The sequence below is a fragment of the Gasterosteus aculeatus genome, chromosome 4, assembly GCF_964276395.1.
Source record: "Gasterosteus aculeatus chromosome 4, fGasAcu3.hap1.1, whole genome shotgun sequence".
In the NCBI taxonomy this organism is placed as follows: domain Eukaryota; kingdom Metazoa; phylum Chordata; class Actinopteri; order Perciformes; family Gasterosteidae; genus Gasterosteus; species Gasterosteus aculeatus.
The window spans coordinates 15,503,103-15,523,454 of NC_135691.1; the positions used below are offsets into that span (position 1 = coordinate 15,503,103).

A 20,352-nucleotide genomic window follows, 5' to 3' on the forward strand; every position below is an offset into this window, starting at 1 on the left:
CAGCACCACCAGACAACACTATAACACTATACGGCGAGAGGACACAAGACATGACGGAGGATTGGGGAGGTGGTGGAGGATGGGGTGGAGGGGGGTAACAGAAATACATTATGTTGTACCAACGTCATTCATTTCAACGCGTTGCCGCGATGGAGCGCCGGGTGTCCCCGCTCTCGACCAACGCGCACTGCCTTTCTCTCCGCTCCGGTGCGAAAGTGCGCTGCGCTGCGTACCGGGCCCCAAGCGCAGATCCATTAACGAGTACCGAGGATGAACATCAACAGCACGTTCACGAGCACCAGAACCGCGATCACCGTGAACACCGCGCAAGTCTGGACGTCCAAGGCCATGGCGCAGCGCTGCGGGCCGATGCTGATGCGCTCTGGGAAGCCGTGCGGAATTCAGCCCTCCACGTCTAGACGCGTCGCCTCAAAAGCCGCGGAGAAATCCACCACTACAGTGAGGCGAGGAATGAGCCCACAGAAAGAAAAAATAAAAATAAAATGGGGGGGGAAAAAAGAGAGCGATGCTTCTACGCCTCTTCACAATACGCCATGTAATTCATAAAGGCACGGGAAGAGATGCATCATGCCTCACCATCATCATCGTCATCAGTCTGCACCGCGATTTTTCCCCGCTAGTCAACACCTGCCGGTGTTTTCGCCTCTTCCCCTAAAAGCGACCGGCTCTCGGGCCAATAGACTCTCGCAGCCAACAGGAGGGAGGCTGTGCGCAGGCTGTTTCGCAGCTGCCGAGCCGCCTTCCGGTGAGTGGGGGGCCGGGAGAGATCAGCTGCGGAGCTGAGAGGCGGTGCTGTGTTAATGCTGATCAGCGCTCCGCCGCCAGACCGCCGGCTTCAGCCATCACCTACACTCGGGGAGGGGAGGGAGGGAGACGGGGCGGGGGGGCACAGCCAGCCCATCGCGCTCACCACATCGACCACAGAGGCCAGAATCATAAACCTCATTAATCTCCCGGCCCGTCTAAAAATATCGCCGCGCCCGCGCTGATTTATCGTTTGTCATTAAGGGGCCCGGGTGGAGGCGGGTGGAGGCGCGCGCTCCTCAAAGTGATCACCATCTTATAATTGTGTTGGCGGCGCATCACTCAGACACAGTGTGCCCAGTCGATCTGACCATCAACCTCCACATGCATCCCCAGTGGTTGGCTCTCTGGATGTTTGAAAAAGACAGCGAAATGATGTGATGCTATATGGGAGAGTGGGAGATGTTTGCTACTCTCCTTTGTAGCTGACAAAGGTTCACCTTCCTTTATAAAATCCACTCAAATTCCCATTTTTTTGTGGTGAAGAAATAGGATGAATGATTCACTGAATTCAGACTGACGTGTCAACATTAATTTTGTTTCTTGTCAGCAAAAGACGAGACAAAATGTGTCATGCTAAGCCTGAATAACATCCTCAAACTAAGAACAAGGATAAGAACTTTATTTGGGTTCAGCGGTGCTCATGTGGTTCCCATTTCATTTACACTATTGCAGTTGGACCAGCTCCGGCTCTGAAAAGTGAAGCCATTGCCATAGAACCTTAAACTCGGCTTCTCTCTTCTGGCCAGCAGGGGGCGACTCCTCTGGTTGCAAGAAGAAGTCTGTTTGGACGAGAATGAGAGCATGACTCTTGTTCTCACTTCATTTATTTCCTCGGTCAGGGGGGCCCAATAAGTACCGATCACCAAGGCAGTGCCGGTAGATCACCTGACATTTGAAAAAAAATCACGTTGGGTCACCATGCACGCACGGTCGACCACGGAACGTAAAACATGGTAGGGCTAATTAGGGAGCTTACGAACGGACATATCTAATTCCATCGGGTGAGGGGTGGGGGTTGTGGTCGGGCGAACGGACCAGAACCGGCCGATGGGGTTGGTCGATCCCCATGACTTGGTCGATTGAAAAGTGTGTGGCCACCCCTGCCCTCAGTAAACAGTGTCAACATGTATTTATGGTATCAACCACTAGTTGCAAGTGTTTGGCAAAACAGCTTTATGTTCATTTATTAAACGATGATACAATTTACTGTCAAATGGGCGATATAGTAAGGTATAGCGTAAAATATCGAAATGGCTTTAAATGTCAGTTTGCTAACCAATCGTTAAGACGAGTTCGTGTCACGGTGTGGTTTTATTTCCTGTCTTATTTTGTAGTTTTCTGCTTCTTGTCTCCCTGGGTAACTTCCCTTCCTGCCTGGTCCTGTCATCCCCTGTAATTGTCTGATTGTTTCCACCTGTGTCCAATCACCTGCACCTCCCTAGTGTATTTAAGCCGTGTGTCTCTGGTGTCACTTGTCTATCGTCCTGGATGGTTCTAGTTTCCTGCCTGTATTTTTGCCCCGGTTCCTGTGTGCGTTTTTTGCCTTTTGACTATTAAAGTCTTTTTGCTGCTCGAACTCTGCATTTGAGTCCTGCCTTTCCACGCATCCCCTGACAGTTCGTACATTTGTTGTGAACATTCTATGAGTGAAACTAGACTCAAGGGCATTCAAAGCATTATATGGAAAGATTTTAATAATCATTTTAATCTTGTATGCTATTTTGGAGAAACATCCACACAGCCCTGGATTTATAGACTTCAAATATAGGGAAATGTGCTTACCAGCAGTGTGGGTGGGCCAGTGAGGGATCACATCCACAATGAATTCCAACTGGTTTGGCAGAGAGTGCCCTTGACCTCTTTACCCCCTTTGAGGTGCCCTCGAGCAGCACAGTCAAACCTCAAACTGCACTAACGGAGCTGCTCAGTGTCTCACGGATCAGAATAGGGTTGCAGAGGTGGCTTCCAGATGTGAAAAGTGCGCAACTGTGTAAATGCGGAGCGGGACGAAATCTTTTATAAAGCACGGGGTTCAGAGAAACTTAACTCTAAACAAACAAAGGCACTAAAAACACAGCGCTCCAAACCTCAACCAGAGGGTGTGTGTCTTGAGTCTTCTAAACTAAACACACACTCATTTGTGGAACAGGAGAATATATTGAGGAGTGCTGAGGTTTGCCCAGTACTTATCGTGAATCTCATTTTCAATGCTGTAATGGTGATGTGACGCCCTGGGCCCAGAACGGCATTACAACATGTTAAAGAAATTATTCAAGAAAACAACTGTGGAGCAAAGTAACAATTTCCTGAATATTGTGCAGCACACAGTAAAAACAACAACAACACCATTAAATTGTAATGACCATATCATTTTGTCCAATATCATTTTAAAGGTCACAACCAAGCTGTTTGAAGAATGATTCCCTTCAATGAATCAATTTTTACTCTCAAAGTAGCAGCGAGAGCTCCTTGTAGCACTACCAACGGAAGTGGCGGCTTGTTGTGGGTGTCACACCATTCACAATAAACTGAAAGTCAAAATATCAGCGAAAACTGCTCCAACCATTCATGCCGCTGCCAACCAATAGGCTCCATGCGCAGTGCTCAATGTGTCAGTGAACTCACTGCAGTCGCTTGGTCGAACTGTCGGTAGCATAATGACAAAATGAACGGATGCTAGCGAAGTGGGTTGTGCTTCGCGATCGTTCCTAGAGGTGTGTGTTTGTCGATGCCGGAATGCACGTGCACCGTGACTCTGTGCTGTTTGCTGCTCAAGTTCCCCGCAGGAGGAGCGCAGCTACAAAACCTTTCAGTCAACAGGAGGCAGAGTCTTTGGTATTCATAACCATTTTCGGCGGCGCCTCATTCCTTCGGGGCTCGGCCTTGTGAGTGACGGGACAAAGTGTCTCCGGCTCCCCTCGGATGCGCGTGTTTGCCGTTGGCGCACACAGGCGTCGTTTTGGCCTGCGTGTTCGCAGCGATCCTTGAGATGAACATCGCATTACGCGCAGGCGCTTGCCCGCCTGCAGCGCTTGTCCCGGTGTCTACGCCTCTCGTTGTTGGCAGGTTATGAAGATGGCGCAACATGAATCAGTTCAGCTCAGTTCCAGCCACCACCCAGGCAACACATCCGACACACAGACACAGACCTCCTAACTACACGTCCGGCCACACATCCAGCACACAGCTTTGAGGTGGATGGAAAGGCCCAGCGTTTTAAAGAATAACGACAGACAGACCATATCAGTGCACCATATCAGTATTTTTAAAGCCATAAATAATTTGTAGGGCACTCTCTGCACATACATGCCGATAAAAGCAGTGGCTCCTGAAAGCTGGGCTTATTTTAGTGAGCCGCTGCATGAGGCATCGCAGCTGAGATATGACAAACGTCCTCAAACAAGCTTTCTTTTTGTCTTTGCTCTGCGCGTGCGCGTGTGTGTGTGTGCGTGTGTGAAGCGGAGAGTGAGCAGATTACATAAGCCCGCCCTACCTCTGTGGGCTCCCAGTCCAATCTCCCTGACATTTAGACAACAAAGGTCACATCTGAAAGTCTAAATCTGCGCAGACACCAATGCTAATATACTCATGCATATACAAAAGAGGGGAAATATTTCCCGCCTGCAGAGAATCATGCGTTAAATAGGAATGAACTTAAACTTACTGTACGTGAATTGCGTGCACAACAAGCACAGCTGCATTTAATCGATGGACCTGCCTTGTTTTGTGGACTCTCGTTGTGGTGGGGAATTTCCAGGTTTACTGTTTTGTCTTCATTAGCTGTGTACTCTAGAGTTATATGAGACCCATGCAACAAAGATGTACAGCTTCAGCAGGGCCATGGTATTAATGTCTAAGGCATAGCATGCTGGTATGCTGTGCAGCCATGTTTGAAAGGACTTCATCAAATAATATGCAAGCTTGCATCAAAACCCTTCCCTTTTCCCAATTGTAATTAATGATGACAATGAATTAATGAGTCCAGATAAAAATCTACAGCACATGTCTGGATTGGGAGGGCTTCATTCCAGCCATCCATTTAGACATATTCCCTGCCATTTATCCAGATAAGGCTACAGAGTAATGAAAAAGGCCCAGCAGAGCAATGCAGATCCCTCCACTGTGTAATTGGTCTGGCTCAGGCCTACACTCTGGCTGTACCTCTTGAAGGGCCCTGACTTCCCTCTGCCGGGTTCTCATATAAGTTATGAACTCTCTGGCCTACTTACCTGATCATGTAGGAAGCATCAAAAATAGATTTTCACTTTTGAAAGACATGCCCATGTGTATCTGCTAAAAGTGAGTTTTAAAATTTCCCTTTTAGTTTTGAGTGTTTCCTTGCTGAGCAAAGATATCGTGGGGTCATTTGGTACAAAAAATATTGTAAAGATATCTACTTCATTCGTCAAACTCAGACTGCTGAAGTCTCATATTAACTTTAGTGGCACTTCGCCATTCATCTTTCTTTCGGATCTATTACTCTGAAATTGCTTTGCAGCCAGTATGGACTTGAGGAACAGTTACACTGTGCATGTGGGCACCTGGGCGCTGCATTACGAGATGGAGGGAGGGTGGGAGAGGACAAAAAGTGCTTTAATCTATTTGCAGATAAGCTTCGTGGCAGCTTTCTGTCCGTTTTCTAAAACAAGACAATCAGGTGGTGTTACGATGTCACGCGTCAAGTCCTGACATGTGAAAACGCAGCCTTAATCCCTTCCACAGAAGCAGCGGCTCATGACCTGCTCAGTTTGGAACATCTTTTCACCCCAAGAGAGGACCACAGTGCACATCGGGTATTCAAAAAGAGCCAAAACGTAAGAAAATCCTCCGCGTATAACGGAGGACCATCTAAGGTCAGCTGACTGGACGCTTTCCAGAAACTTGAGCGTGCCTCAACTTCCTGTCAACAGATATAACATCATATTCAAGTACAATGCATATCTTCCACACCTTCCTCGAATGAGGTTGATGATGCCAAGCTTGTAGTATTGTCGCGGAGCACTATTTACAAATGCAATCGGGGGGCGATATCTACTCATAAAAGTAATTGGTATCCTGGTAGAGTATAGAAAGGAAGCTACGCTACTTTAGGCAGCGGTCGTTTGCCACAATATTGGCGTCATCCATCACTGCCACACTGACAAGCGTATGAGGCACAATGCGTGCGCCTCTCACCCCTCGATGAAAGGCGGTAAACTATTCCACACCCTCCTTGTTTTTTAAGCATTACATTAAGTCCAGCTAGGGTGGGACGGGCACAACGCAAACTCTCTCAGTTTAATCTAGACTTTCAGCTCTTTTCTTTTTGCAGATTTTCTTTAACTTTCTACATATGGAAATAATACTGCAGAATGTCCATTCATCGTGCCATCAGTGTAGAAATAGGTGATTATTTGCTGGTCTGAGATCTGGCTGATCTGTCCAGTTGTCACTGTGGATCCACGCGGAGGTCAGTCCTAGTCAGCAAAAGCTCCGTCTTTAGAAAGTCTCGCGTTTCAGGGCTACCAAACCAATCTGTTTGTGGTCAGTAGGCATTTGGCTAATGGGAGGCGAAGCCCACCACACCCATTTCCCCTCCAGTCTGCTCCAATCCTTTTGTTCTCCTCCCGTCCCCACGACAACCACACTGACTTCCTGCTTCCTCCCAGGCCTTCCAGCCACAAAGCGCTCTAAAAATAAAACGCTGGACTTTTCCGGAACACAGTTTTGTCACCATTGTTCAGACATCAGCTGTTTTTTCGTTAAGCTCAATTTGGCCGGTTAGTGTGAAGGTGAGTTAGTGGGTCAGGGCATCAAGGGTTTTAAGAAATAGTGCGAGATAAATCAGATAAGAGAGGTAGGTCATGCCAAGTGGGGTGGAGAAATCCGGGTTAAAGACATCCCAAGTGATATCAGCATTCCTAGAGCTAACTGCCTTGGGAGAAATTCGTCTTCTTAGGAACAAGGCCGGATGTATCATATATAAAGTCTCTCGCCAGAATGAAAACAGGCTTTTGAAGACAAGCTTGCGGAAGAGAAACAAAAATGTGCAGCTGGTTTAATACACGTCTGTCTTATTTTCCAAATAGGAGTACACTACTTGGATAACTGTAATTTCTTTTGCTTGAATATTAACTGAAAGCTGAAAGCACATATTACACAGATAGCTCCACCTCAACACACTGCAAAACTACAAATGATGGGAACCACTAAGCGCAATTGGCTGTGTTCTGTGTTCACAGTGCTCACTTGACTTCTTCCTTCCATGCGTTATGGCAAAGATTCAAGGAATAGTGTGACATGTTGGGGAATACACGTGTTTGCTTTCTGTACAAAATTGAACACATTGATGTTTAACGGGGGTCATGTACACAGCTGTTTCTTGCTGGCTGTAGCATATCTAACCTACATTTGTGAAGGTGGTGTCAATCTTCTCACATAACTCAAAAGAAACTGTTGAGATATTCTTCATTTATGTTTCTGTTGGTCATCTGGGAGCCCGGCTGTGGAGCGAGGGATAAAATCTGATGTCGTATGTTGGGAGTTTGGGGCTGCTTCGCCTCAGCCGTCGCTGCTTTACTGGGTTCGTTGTGAGTGCACTGAGTCCGCGCGCGTCCTCGTTCATCAGAGCACCGCCGGCCTCCCGCGGCCCAAAGCACTGGGAGGTAAGAACCGTAGTGTCTTCCCGTCCTTTCCCAGCGCTCTGGCCACTACATTTGCATACGACCTACGTTTGAAGTTTCTGTAGTGTGTCTCTGGGAGCAGAATTGGATTTCTATTGCAACAGTTTTGAGTGAGGCTAGCCCCCCCCCCCCCCCCCCCCGTTTGAGGTAGAGAGAGGGAGAGAGAGAGAGAGAGCTTTGCAGTAAAGATTCTTCTCCCCTCCTCTAATCAACCATCGCGCATACCGTAACTTGTAGAAGAAAATCTAGAGCTCCGCCTCTCCTCTGAGCTGAAACCCTTTTACATTCTCACTGCCTCCACGCGACGAGAGTTCAAATGCAGAACATGGGATTGAAGTGCAAAATTCTGCAGTGAAATGATATCTGGGCGCAGGGTTGTTTCTCAGCACTGTTTCTCAAACGCTTTCGTCCCGTCGATAGGTCACTTCCATTCCCGCCATCAAACACTTCACGAACTTCAGCGGATACAGTGGTGTCGTGCAAAATATCCTGGCTCAAGGTCGCCATGTATGTCGGCACCGTGGATGCGCAGACACACTTGCATGCTCTGGTACTAACCGGCACCTCGCAGTGCGCGAGAAGCAGGTGTCCTCACGGAGGCCTGGAGGGGGGAACAGGAAGGAGGGAATAGGAGGGGATGGGAGTCAGCAGGGTGTGGGGGGGGGCTCGACCTGAGAAGAGGGGGAGAAGAGAGATGCGAGTGGTGACGTAAAAAGAGGCGGATGCGGAGGGGGGGGGGGAGGGGGGGGTGAGGAAGGAGTCCAAGGAGCAATGGCGGTTGCATAATCCGAGTATGTGTCGCTGAATGAGGTGTAGCAGGGAGCCAGGGAGGTCAGAGGCACAAAGGTACGCTAAATAATGTACATAAGAAGTGGCAGCTGCCAGAAAAATGCAGCCCGTCTCTCACAAAGGCCTGCAGGACACATTCTAACTAGCAGCACACTGTACGGGCAGTTAGCCTCTTTCTCAGTATATTAGGGCAGGGACAAAGGACAGGAGCTGCGTACTTTCTTCGGAATACAACAATTAACGTATATTTAAATCACAGCAGCGGTCAAAGCTTTAATACACACACAACTTTTTTTTTGTAAAAAGCCACACATGCTCACAAAATGTTTGATTACTTATTGCCTTGTCAATGTTGGTACAAGATTTCTTTGGACGCAAATATTTGATTACTGTAAATGTTTCATATTAGTGTGAAGCTTATTCATTGCTCTAAATGTAAAATGTACTCAAATAGGAAAAAGTATGAAACAATCGTTCAGTAAAAACTCTAAATGCCCTTGATTGGGAGATAGACATCGTTGCATAGGACCTCTTCAAAATGGTCCCATCAGTTTGTTGCAAAAGCTGAAGGCAGAACTGCGCTGACTTACAATATTGCGAATGATTGATTCGAAGCAGGTGTGATTTGTGGCACATTGACGAGTAAGGCACATTGAGTTGCTGCTATTTTGAAGATACAGTTTATGCAAAACACACATGATCCCCAAGACAATAGCCAGCAGATATTAGCCTGTAAGTTGACAAAGTAGCGAGATGAAAACCATTAATCGGGTCTGAATAATGTATTGACACATGGTGAGGCTAAATACTCGCCCGCCTACTTTTCTATGTCACAAAAGATTGCAATAGCATAAAGTATACAACATAATAGCAATGGGAAAATATGCTTAATAGAATATGAATTTTTAATGTATATTAGATTACACAGTTGTAAAAATGATTTATTCATCGTGGACCTGGGCAATAGATGAATAGATACCTCCATGTTGATATTGTTAGATTGTCTATTGGTGGTTTCACAGAATATTTACACAATGGGGTGTTTAATAAGTAATCATCGGGATATAATGACTAAGTGGGTAAATGCAAATATTAGAAAATAACAGCAACAATAGTCCAGCAGAAAATTACACCCCAATTATGTAATGCAGCTCGCTATAATATCTACTCTCCTTTCCTGCTATCGGTGTAATATCCATTTTTAGCTTAATTATATAGTATATCAAATAAATCTTCTTATTGTATTGTATGTATATGTATTTTGTGAATTGTTGCTACCTACGTCCTAAAATTATCAGGCAGAGACTTTGGGTTGAAGTTTGAACGCTGATGCCAAAATGTTAAGTATTAACAGTTATTAGTCATTTAAGTCAATTAAATTTCTGTGTCCTACAAATTGTTTGTGGGGAGACGTCGAATGACTTCAAGGTGCGACTAGACACTGGCAGGACCTCCTCCCTACAAAGCAACGTATCAGGTAAGGAATAAGGAGATTGTAATGAGACTATTGAGCAACTATTGTTGCAGTTGGGTGAACAGAACGGCTGCAGTGGAAGTTATCAGTGGAGTTAATACAGATATAAAGGTTCCACAATCTCTCTGGGAAAGACCTCTGGTACACGTTTTTGCCTGTGGGGTTCCTGCTCTCAGATGGTGCTGTCAGATAACAGGGGATCATCATCCTACCTTACACAAGGTGACATTCCTCTGAGTTGACTCAAGACCAGGAAAAAATCTTTATCCCAAACATAAACCTGCCAAATAGCCATGAAAACATTACCCAAAAGGCAGAAGCTGTGGGTAAAATCACCTGAGCAGCCTGAGAAAACTCACAAACGATACAACGGAAGCTTGATAACAAGCACCGGGGTGCCTTAGGCCTTCAACAGTCTCATAACAAAAGCGCTGCGTGTTGTGACATTGCTTCCAACAATATATCCCCACTGTACTACAATGGTGATGGAAGGGTGGAGAAACAGGCCCTGATGAGGTTTAAACCAGAGCTTCATGAGAGCACAAACACAAATCTCTACATGCATGGGCATGCACGACCTGACAAGATGAGAGCCTAATGCGGACATACTGTAGAACAGGATACACCAGTGAGTGGGAGAATTAACACACAGCACTGTTCCCCAAGTCCCTCGGAACGTGCAGCCATCTGAAATAAAGGGGGAGATGGCTTTTGTCAGGAGCTAAGGAAACCCTCTCAACACTTACATAAGAAACTGTCTCTCTCTCTCTCTAGCATAGAGAACACACACCACATAAGTGCATGAGCCGCATGCCTGTGAATATTTTAACAACAACAATGAAACACACCACCTAGACAGAAACCTATTTTTTTGTAAGAAACGGCCCAGGGATGTTCAGACACATTCAGTGGCGATTCCATTGGTGAGCGCCCCATGCATCGTGCAGAACTGCATTAGCTGGTGGCTGCAGTAAGTCACAGCGGATACCTGCCTGCACCTTGGCCGGGGGGCCGTGTCGGACGAACACTCATAAAGGGTTCTGGTTTGCCGGTGGCTCAAAAAGCGGACCGTACATCACACATGCAGCTTCTTTTGAAGGAGATTCCCGCAGTCTGTCAACTTAAAAAATAAAAGCCCTGGGCAAGACAAAATGCCGCACCATCGCAGTGTGGCTGAGCAAGATATCGCTGGCCGCTGCTCTTTCATCCCCGCCAAATAATGAAGCTGTCAATGCATGACTCAGAAATCCCTGACAGATGAATTCAGAATACCCTGGGAGTGCACGTGAAGTGTGCGTCAGAGTGAAGAGGGTGTATCATAGGCCCTGGACAGAGGGAGGCAGATATAAAGTGTGTATATGCGTGTGTGTCTGTGTGTGTGCGTGTGTGTGGTCAAATTAACAGCTGAGCACTGGTGTATGGAAAAAAACAAACAGAAATTGTTGTACTTTTTCCAACACTGCACTACTGCCTGCCCCAACTAGCCGCTGCTGACTCATGCGTTCATAATAAATAGATGGCATTGCATAATATGATTATGACCAGGCAGAGATGGGTTAGACCAATCATACCAATCATATTAATCACATGAGCCCACGATCATCGTTCCTCTTGAAACTCTTGATCCGCGCGAAGCACCTTAATAAAACGGGCCCCCGCTCTGACAAGTTGACAGCGGAGCTTCGGGCGCATTCGTAACGCACAGGGAACAGTCCTCTCACCTGCATGTGGACTAACAAAGACGCAAAGACTGCCGTTGCTAATTGCTGGTTGTGAAGAGAGGAGAGAGGAGGTGGGAGGAGAGGAGAGGAGAGGAGGGGAGGCTAGAAGAGAGGAGACAAGAGGGCAGTGACTAGGGGGAGAAACCCATGTAAATGAAAGGGAGAAGAGAGGCGTCAGCATTAGCAGCTAATCCACTGCAGCGAGAACGCTCTCTCTCTGCCTGCGGCCTCCGGTAGTCCTCCTGACAGGACAGCTGTAACACACACACACACACACACTGTACACACATCTGTATTACTAACAACAGATCCAATCCTGCCCTGAGATCCATACCATGTAAACAATGCTTGACTTACCAGAAGCCAGAGAGTGTCACACAGATCTGATGTTGAAGCATCATCCATTCGTGTCACATGTCATATTGTTTTTGTAAAATATTGATGCAGCATGTACAGTATACATGCTACCTCTATGCTCAAGGCGCAGTCATGAATCCCAGTACTTGAGGGAAATGAACTCCCCCTCGCCATTCCCACACACACACACACACACACACACACACACACACAAGACATTTCCAGTGTTGTGAGTCCACGTTCCCTTCCCCAGGGGAGGGCCATGACACAAAAGTGCACACACGAAGGGGAGCATCTCTCTTCCGCGCTCTGTTTCTCTCCCACCCCTTCTTCTCTCTCACCCACACACTTTCTCTATTTAGCTCACACTAAGAGGCTGCCTAAAGATAGAAGCAAGGAGATGAACAACAGCCAGAGAGTGTCATGGCAACAACGTGCAGTGGCTCCCCAACACCGTTTAGACCAGAGAAAAGAAGAAAAAAAAGAAGTTGTAATCAAAGCTGTAATTAAAAAAAAATTACACAATTTAGTAAATTTCGACGCATGGACCTGCCAAGGCTTAGAGCGCTGTGCTCAGCATTCAGCAGTTGAGTAGACAGCATCTTCCATAAAAATGGACTTCTGATTGTACTTCAAATGCTACAAATGCTTTAAACTCCATATTTTGTCTTACGATCAAGGGGAAAAACACTGCTTGGCAACATCATGCTCGGGCGCATTTCGCTCAAGGAGAGAAAGCAAATCACAGAATGAAACTTTGCAGGTGGGACTCAGAGCAGAGATTCGACGTAGTGCGATCAAACAACAACGTAAATAGTGTTAAGCGGTTCTGCAGGTGCAGGGGCTGGACGCAGTCCCAGAAATGTTCACCAGCCCGTCAGGATGCTTCAGAGAAACTCCTCTGCGTCTCCTTTCAGCCGAATCCCCCCCACCCCCCCCAACCCTCCCTCGAGGCCACTTGCACATCAAAGCAGCGATTCTCAAATGCCTGGGATTGCCTTCCCGAGCGGTTTTACTCCGACCTAGTGTTTTAAACAGCTGACATGGACGCATTACACTTTTCGTCAGATCCGAAGCGCCAAGTATGTGGAAGCGATTTAGCGCCATTGCGCTCTCTGCGTTGTCTGCATGAGCTCTCGTCAAGATTTAAAAACATCTGATCTGTTGGGTGGCCTATTCAAGATGAGTAATGGCCCAAGAGTACTAGATGACATTAATCCATGTGGCCACCCATCTTCACGGATCAGTGGCCCTAATCATGTGATGAAACATTGACCAGTGCTCTGTCATCTCCATAACACCATTATCGGTGAGAGGTTATTTCTCCCACTCCTGCTCCATGATACATCCGATCGTCTCATTTCCGTCTGCTAATAAATGTGACAAGTGGACAAACCCGGTGTACAGTGTGTTTTTATAAATGACTCAGAAGCCCTTGAAAGCCTGACAAAAAGCAGAGTAAAAGCTAGATTCATCTGTATTGGGGTCAATGACATGACATGCATTTTGCGTCCATTTCTTTCCTTTTAAAATAATCAATTCATGACATAATTTATTCTATAAAGCCTATCCAGTTTGATTACATTTTAAGTAGATTCAAATAATATATATATATATATATATATATATATATATATATATATATATATATATATATATATATATATATATATATATAATTTTATGCTTTGACCCCTCAAACCCTGGAAATGTCAGGTAACACAACCTTTAAAACGATTTAAAAATAAAATTGGATGGCATGCTTTTATTTTTGAAACAAATCAAAAACAATATTTTTGAGTACCAAAAATTGTAAGCTGGTGAGATAACCCTAAAACCCTAAAGGCTTGGCAATTCACATTTTCTTTTATGTCAGGGTGGCACAACATTGAATATGGGACTTTTACTTTGCAGTAAAGGACAGCGCAGCTAACAGGATACTGCATCACCAAGAGGGCCCCAAGTGACCTTTGGTGCTGAGTGAAAATGTGTTCAGATCTCGCTCCAATATTGATAAAAATAGCTACTATCAACTTCAAGGTACGACAGTACACTTTTTGTGTCAAGCTTTACAACCGTATTAAAAAAGTAATTTTTATTTCAATGTAACCCTCCCAACATTGATGGAGAGAATATTACCAGTTTAGCTCTACAGCAACCCAAGGAAGAAGTCAAATTGAAGAGAGAACGACAAGTAATAAAATGAACAAAATGAAAGCAGAAATGTTAAGCCACCAAAATAAGGATGGAGCAAAAAAAAAATTCAAAAGGCAAAATGTGAAATGAAGAGAATATAGATTAAGGATTGCAAGGACACCAGCAACCCAGAGAAAAAAGATGAGTTGTTGACTTCTCTTTGGATGAGATCCGTCGGGTTACAGGGACAATAAAACTGAGGCAAACCACCGAGGTGTGTGGTGGTTAAACATTCACTGGGCTCCACTTCTGAAATGCAAAACTCCCACTGGCCGTCTCACCGACAGTGTATCCGATATTGTCCTTTCTCTGTTACACAGCCGAATGTGTCACATAGGAACACATGCGCTTGTTTTATCATGCAAAATGCTGCTCCAACATGGTAGAAATGACAACACCCGGGTTGAAGCGACAGTGATGATCAATGGATAAAAAAAACGTTATGAATTGTTTCAAAGAAGTAAGAAGGAATTTGAAGGAGATTTTGAAGGGCTTTCATTTGAAACGCTACCTCAGAGTAGCCCGATTCTCTGAGTGGAGCCTTGAGGTGGTCTGTTATAAACTTCAAGTCAAATTATGAAATATTCGAACTATGGACCATTTCCGTTTAAATCTAATTTAAAAATAGCGAAACGGCTCTTAACTGTTGAACGTTTTCAGTAGCTCAATGGCCTGGACAAATACCACTGCAGTAGGCTGCACTCAGGGAAAGAGCTTCAAAGAGAAAGCCTAAGAGTTGATGACGTCATCCTACATATGCTGTTTCTATTTAAAAGTAAGACTTTGTTTCTGTTTCATCACTATACATTACACAGTCCGTCGATCTAATCAATGTTTTGCTGAATATGAGTATTCATTATTATATGAGTACCAGTATGATACTATAAAATATTTACTACTAGAGCTTAAAAAGACTTGTTGTATTTGAAATAGAAATAGAAATTATTTTGCATATTTCTTTTGAAATATATCTTCTACTGATATGTGCAGTACAACTGATACATGTCAGTTATAGAATTAAAAAAAAACCTGGTCAAGAAAACGTAATTATCTTAAATTATTTTAATATATAAACTACAACCAGAAAAAAAAAATAGATAATATATATACATATCACAAATAGGCGGTTGCACTACCTAACATTTTTCCGCTTGTGAAGTTAATTTAAAAAACACTATGAAAAGTTAGATAACAACTTTGTTGTTATCTAGCTTCGATTTGTTTAAACACACATGTCTAAAACAGACTAAATCATTTGCATTACATCCATTTAGGATTTATTTAATGTAATTACATTCTTAGACGCCTTATTCGTCACTGACCCCTTCACGCGTGTGTGTGTTTAAGAAGGTATGTGTGTGTGTGGGACTCACAACGTTGACCTGCAGTGGTTCCGAACCAGCTCTCAGCAGCCTCCTCCTCCTGCAGCTACCAGAGCCCGGCCGCAAGCGCACTGAGGACGACTGACCCGCGTCTGAGGTTGGAGTTGGGGGGTGGGGGGGGCAAATAGATGATCAGTTTACACAGAATCATATCAATCCACTGTCTGCATATTGATGGAACGTTTTGTTTTTTGAAAGACGCAAGGGTACCTGACTGAGGAAGGAGCAGCGCCACGACGGTGAGAGTGCTCGGGGGCAGCGGCAGGGAGCGACACCGCAGGAGAGAAGCCTTCAGCGGGGGCTCTAACGGTGACACACCCAGGGGCCGCGACAAGGCCTAGAGGGTACTGGGTGGTTAGGGCATCTCCTATATTCCAGATGTAGCTTCCACACACACACAGTTGCACATACAAAGGTTGACACATCCTCCTGCCTTTCATGTTACATTTCTTTCTTCCTTAGTGCTTTGCCCCTCCCTCCTTTTTTTGCAGTGAATTAAAGTATTTCACATCCAGGAAGTCTATTCTGGTGCATTGGTCAGTGTGCATGCCCTGCAGCAAACCATGAAAGACTATACATCATGCCAACCGGGGCGGTCTCACAGGATAAAAGGGAATGACTCTGAGTTAGGGCAATGAGAGGTAGAGCTTATGGGAGCGATGAGGCAGAAAATTGACGTCAAAAAGAGAGACTAAGGAACAGAGAAAGAGTGTGTGTGTGTGTGTGTGTGAGGAAAAGAGAGGGTAAGAAAAAGGCGAGGGAGAGGGGGAGGTAAGCTGAGGGAAAGGCAGCATCCAGAAACACTGGCCTCTAAAAATGGGGCAGAGCATGCATGCACCGTTGCAACTGACAACTGAGTGGTGGATAAATACTGGCTTAGTACAAGGCCGGCCCTTTAAAGTAGTTTGTGTTTAATTCAATTTGGCCTTGTTGTATATTGACCAATGAGTACCCTCAAACTTTATTTTTTTAATTTTAACGATGCATTTATGTTAACTGCACATAAATGCATTTACACATTTTCATATCGATATATTCATATATATTTTTGTATTATCTTACACTGTGCTGCAGCTCCGTGGACTGCATCGCCCTAGTAGCGCTGGTTTCTATGACAGAGAAGGGCCTGGCGCGAGCGGCCATCTGTCTCTGCCCCGGGGAGTGTTGCATGGTGGGAGCCGGCCTGCGTCTCCGCCGGCACAGAGAGCCAACCTCGCTGTAGTGGCTGTAGAGACCTCGGTCTGGGTTGGGCCTCCACGGGTCCAGTACGGCTGAAGCCGGGCGAGGGCGTGGGGCCCTGTGAGGCACAGAGGTCTTCTCTGTGCTCGGGTCGGGCCCGGCCGGACCCGGCTGTCTGACGCCGCAGCCTGTCTGGCTGGCAATCTGCTCGCACAGCTGTGATTGGCACAGATACTCAGCAATTTGGCCCAGAAAAAAGGTGCACACACTGCATTTCTTGTGTTGGAAATTGGGAGGAACGTCTCGATAGATTCAGTAAAATATACCTCATTTCATATCCAAACATGCTACTAAGCTAATTGCTATGCATTAGTGCCTAGTGCCAGGAAAAGCCCCGGAACGGCATTTAAATGTGAGAGAAGAAAAACATGAGGATTTTTCTGGTGCCGTCACTTCTGCTAAACCATTGTAGGCCTGCACATTAACACCCTTCGCAAAACCCCAGATCCCTGCAGGCCCTTGCATAATAAACCCCCGATGAAAGTGTGCTGAGTATTGAGATGTCACATCTCATTTTGTCATCAGGAGTTAGGGCTAACATGTCCTGACTCGTTGGTGTGACTAGAAGGGGGATGACTAATGCCTCCACTGGAGTGAGGAGGGAGGGTGACGCCATGAGGCGCTCGCGTCACCGAGCTCTGGGGGACGCTGCAGTCACAGCAGTGGGAAACAGGGTCTTCTTTGCAGGCCACACAAGGCCGGCTGAGCGGGAAGAGCACAAACTAATACGGTGTCTTCCACCATTGTGATTAGTGACTGTTTCCTCCTCTCTCCAACAGATGGTGCAAAAGGTCAACTGAAGAGCGGCTGCTCAATTCATGTCCTCACAGGCTGGTGTTTCTCCCTGACAGTTAATGAACCACACCTAGGAACTTCTATCATGAGGAAATGAGCAACAGCTCCGGTGCTATTTGCAGTCTAGTTTGTTGTTGGTGGTTTTGAGAAGCAAATGAATGGAAATGTTTGAAACAGTTACATGTATTACATGTTGCAAGCCTTTTGCGATGTTAATGATGTGAATAAAGCCTGTAATGGAATGATGTTATGGCATGAATGTGAGACGCAGTACACGTGAAAATGCTCTTCAGCAATGCAAACTTCGGACTTCATTAACAAATGCATGTATTCATCACCATTGTTAACCTTGTATTTTAAATTCACATACCTTGAATATTTCCTCTGTGGAATCTGATGCGGGTACGCTATTAGTCGTGCTCTCTTCGTCACCTTGTTGTGATTGGACATTCACTTCCTGTATCTGGTGGGTGAACGGTGGAGCATCCCTGGAATCCTGCTCATTTCCTGTCCGCCCCTCTACCTTTTCCTCTCGACAGAAACAGCTTAATGGATCACTTTCAACCTGTGCTTCTTTTTGAGCCTCGGTGGTTGGACCTGAATGGGGGATATGGTTCTCTACTATGGCCGTGGACCGGTGGTTTGTCTCCCCGTCTGCATGTTTGTCTGTGCCCTCAGAACTCTGAAGGACATCGACCGCTTGAGCTCTTGGGCACGGCCTGAAGGCTTTCAGGACCACCTTAGGGGATCGCCGTCCTGTCACAGGTGCGGGAGCATTGCTGTCTAGGCTTCCTGAGTGTGAGGATTTAGCGTTCTCTGGTGTTGATGGCATGGCCTGGGATTTTGGGAGGCCTTCACTGTGGAGTGTCAGGGACACACTGTGAATGCTGCCCGCTGAGGACTGTGGGACCCGCGGGGAGCCCATCGGTGTCCTTTCTCCCTCCGGAGGAGAGAAAGAGTGCGATGTTGTCCGCCATTTTCGGGCTGTCTCCGCTACACTGTTGAAAAACTTGAACAGACCGCCAAAGTGCCCCTTGGTGTCAGAGTGTCTCGGGGGCGGGGGCTGAAAGTCTCTGACACTCTCGAAGTCGACGGAACCATAATCTGAGTCCGTGGTCTTGTCAAAAGATGGAAGCTCAGAGTCAAAGCTCCTCTCCGAGTAGACCGGATTGGCCTTCCCCAGAATGGAAATCCGCCTCAGGTAACTCCACACGTCTTTGTGCCTCCTTCCTCTGCTGTGGTGGGTGTTCGGGCTACCGCTTGGCTCATCGCAACCCGCGGCCATTTTGTTACAGTTGTTTGAATTTCCTTGGCTTCTTTTAGTGTAGCAAACCCTTTCTGACTGTTTACAACCATTCTGAGTCACAGCCTCTCCCGCCACAGCGGGCTGCTGGCCGTCAATGGGAGCTACGAGGTCGATGTCTTCGAACGAGCAGTCAAAGTCGGCTGTGTGGCCAGCGTACGAGTGCCTCTTGCCACGGTGCCTGAGTGTGCTCCTGCCGGACTGCTGGGGAGTGCCGAGGTCCCGGCAGAAAGATTCCTCATCCACCAAGGAGCTGCCGAACTTGGCAGTGGACAATTTCTCTGTCTTCCCTCTAAACACAGAGGGGGATTTAAGCTTCTTGAAGGAGCGAACTTTGTCAGCAAACGAGAGTTTGGGGATGGAAGCCTCCCCGGGCAGGATCATGGAGTGAGGTCTGCGCTCCAGCTCTGAGCCAGCACGCTTTCGGTTCAAGATCCTCCAGATGCCCCCAGTGGCACGGGGCCTTCGGTTGACCTCCTGTCTCTCCTTGACAGGGGTCTGAGGAGAGGCAGCTTGTGTCTCTCCCTGCCCCTCTGCAGGCTCTGGCCCATTCTGCTGAATATAAACACTGCTGGTCTCATTCTCCACATCCAGAGAAACATTAAACACTCGGTTGACAAACCCATTAGGGTTGTTGCTCGCAGGGGCAGGGTTGTCTGTCTGCTCCATCCTCTCTCATTATACAGCGTCAGCTATCAGCTCCGATGGACGTCATGTCTCGGGCCGCTGTCAAACTACTGGAAGAACAAAAGATTTTCTCTTATTTTAATTCAGAAGTTTGACAATGAATGTATGTTTTCATGTAATGCGTGTTCCGTCCTATTCTGTCAAACAAACTGTGGCATTAATGCAAATGAGTTGCCGTTAAATCGTCTTAGTGTATCACCTCCCACACGGGAGGTCAAACGTCACAAGAATAATAGATATTTGTAGTGCCACTTAAACACAAATGCAGAATGAGAGCATTGGAGGTCGATAGTCAGACGAGGGCTTTTGTACCACCGGTAAACAGTCACAAACACTCGCAATCCCCTCTGCCCCCAGATGTACTCCACAATATCCAAAGCATTCTTTGGAGACGCAGTCCCGCAATCCAACATTTAAACATTTAAATGGCTGTGTTGTCATGGAAATCCTCACCGAAGAGATGCCCGATCATTTACCCCCGCTCCAGCTGGGACATCCTCATCAAAGCTCAGATAAGCTCCTTCTGAGGAGGACGATGCTCGGTGTCACACTACTACATGTTAATTACCCCGTCTCATAATCCCTTTAATGTATGGAAGCAGCGCGTGTGATTGTGAAATGAGATCATCACCTAATAGATGTTGTTTGATCCAAACTGGCCTTTTCGCAAGCGAGTGCCAGTGTGTTTAGTGAACAGGCCCGGGCTTCTTTCTGGTAGACTGTGTTTAAGGAAAGCAACGTTAGTCACTCGTCCGGCTGGGACGTAAAAAGCACTTTGAGCGCGCGAGGCTGAAGCGCGTGTCGGGTCACTTTATTGTGACGTCGCCGCGCAGCCTGTTGGTGGTAAATACGTTAGTTGGCTTATTCCGTCCCGTCGGAACACGTACGGTGACGAACTTTAGCCGCTGGGTTTCACGCT

The 20,352-nt window shown here is 46.4% G+C and overlaps 1 protein-coding gene across 13 annotated transcripts in view; it reads right to left on the reverse strand.

Annotated features, from left to right (window-relative positions):
• Positions 1 to 20,352, reverse strand: part of LOC120818463 (rho guanine nucleotide exchange factor 9) — a 41,856-nt gene that overhangs the window by 20,920 nt on the left and 584 nt on the right. For 6 of the 13 annotated variants that reach the window (XM_040175560.2, XM_078102069.1, XM_078102071.1 and 3 more), the window contains exons 2-5: positions 17,814 to 19,483; positions 16,472 to 16,804; positions 15,620 to 15,746; positions 15,401 to 15,501 (exon numbers count right to left, since the gene is read on the reverse strand). In XM_040175560.2, coding sequence (XP_040031494.2) covers positions 15,401 to 15,501; positions 15,620 to 15,746; positions 16,472 to 16,804; positions 17,814 to 19,415 — 2,163 coding nt within the window. In that variant the 5' untranslated portion in view covers positions 19,416 to 19,483. Of the gene's footprint in view, positions 1 to 119; positions 455 to 597; positions 818 to 15,400; positions 15,502 to 15,619; positions 15,747 to 16,471; positions 16,805 to 17,813; positions 19,484 to 19,886; positions 20,012 to 20,352 lie in introns of those variants that run through there. The other 7 variants (XM_040175563.2, XM_078102074.1, XM_078102073.1 and 4 more) reach the window with 4 other exon arrangements.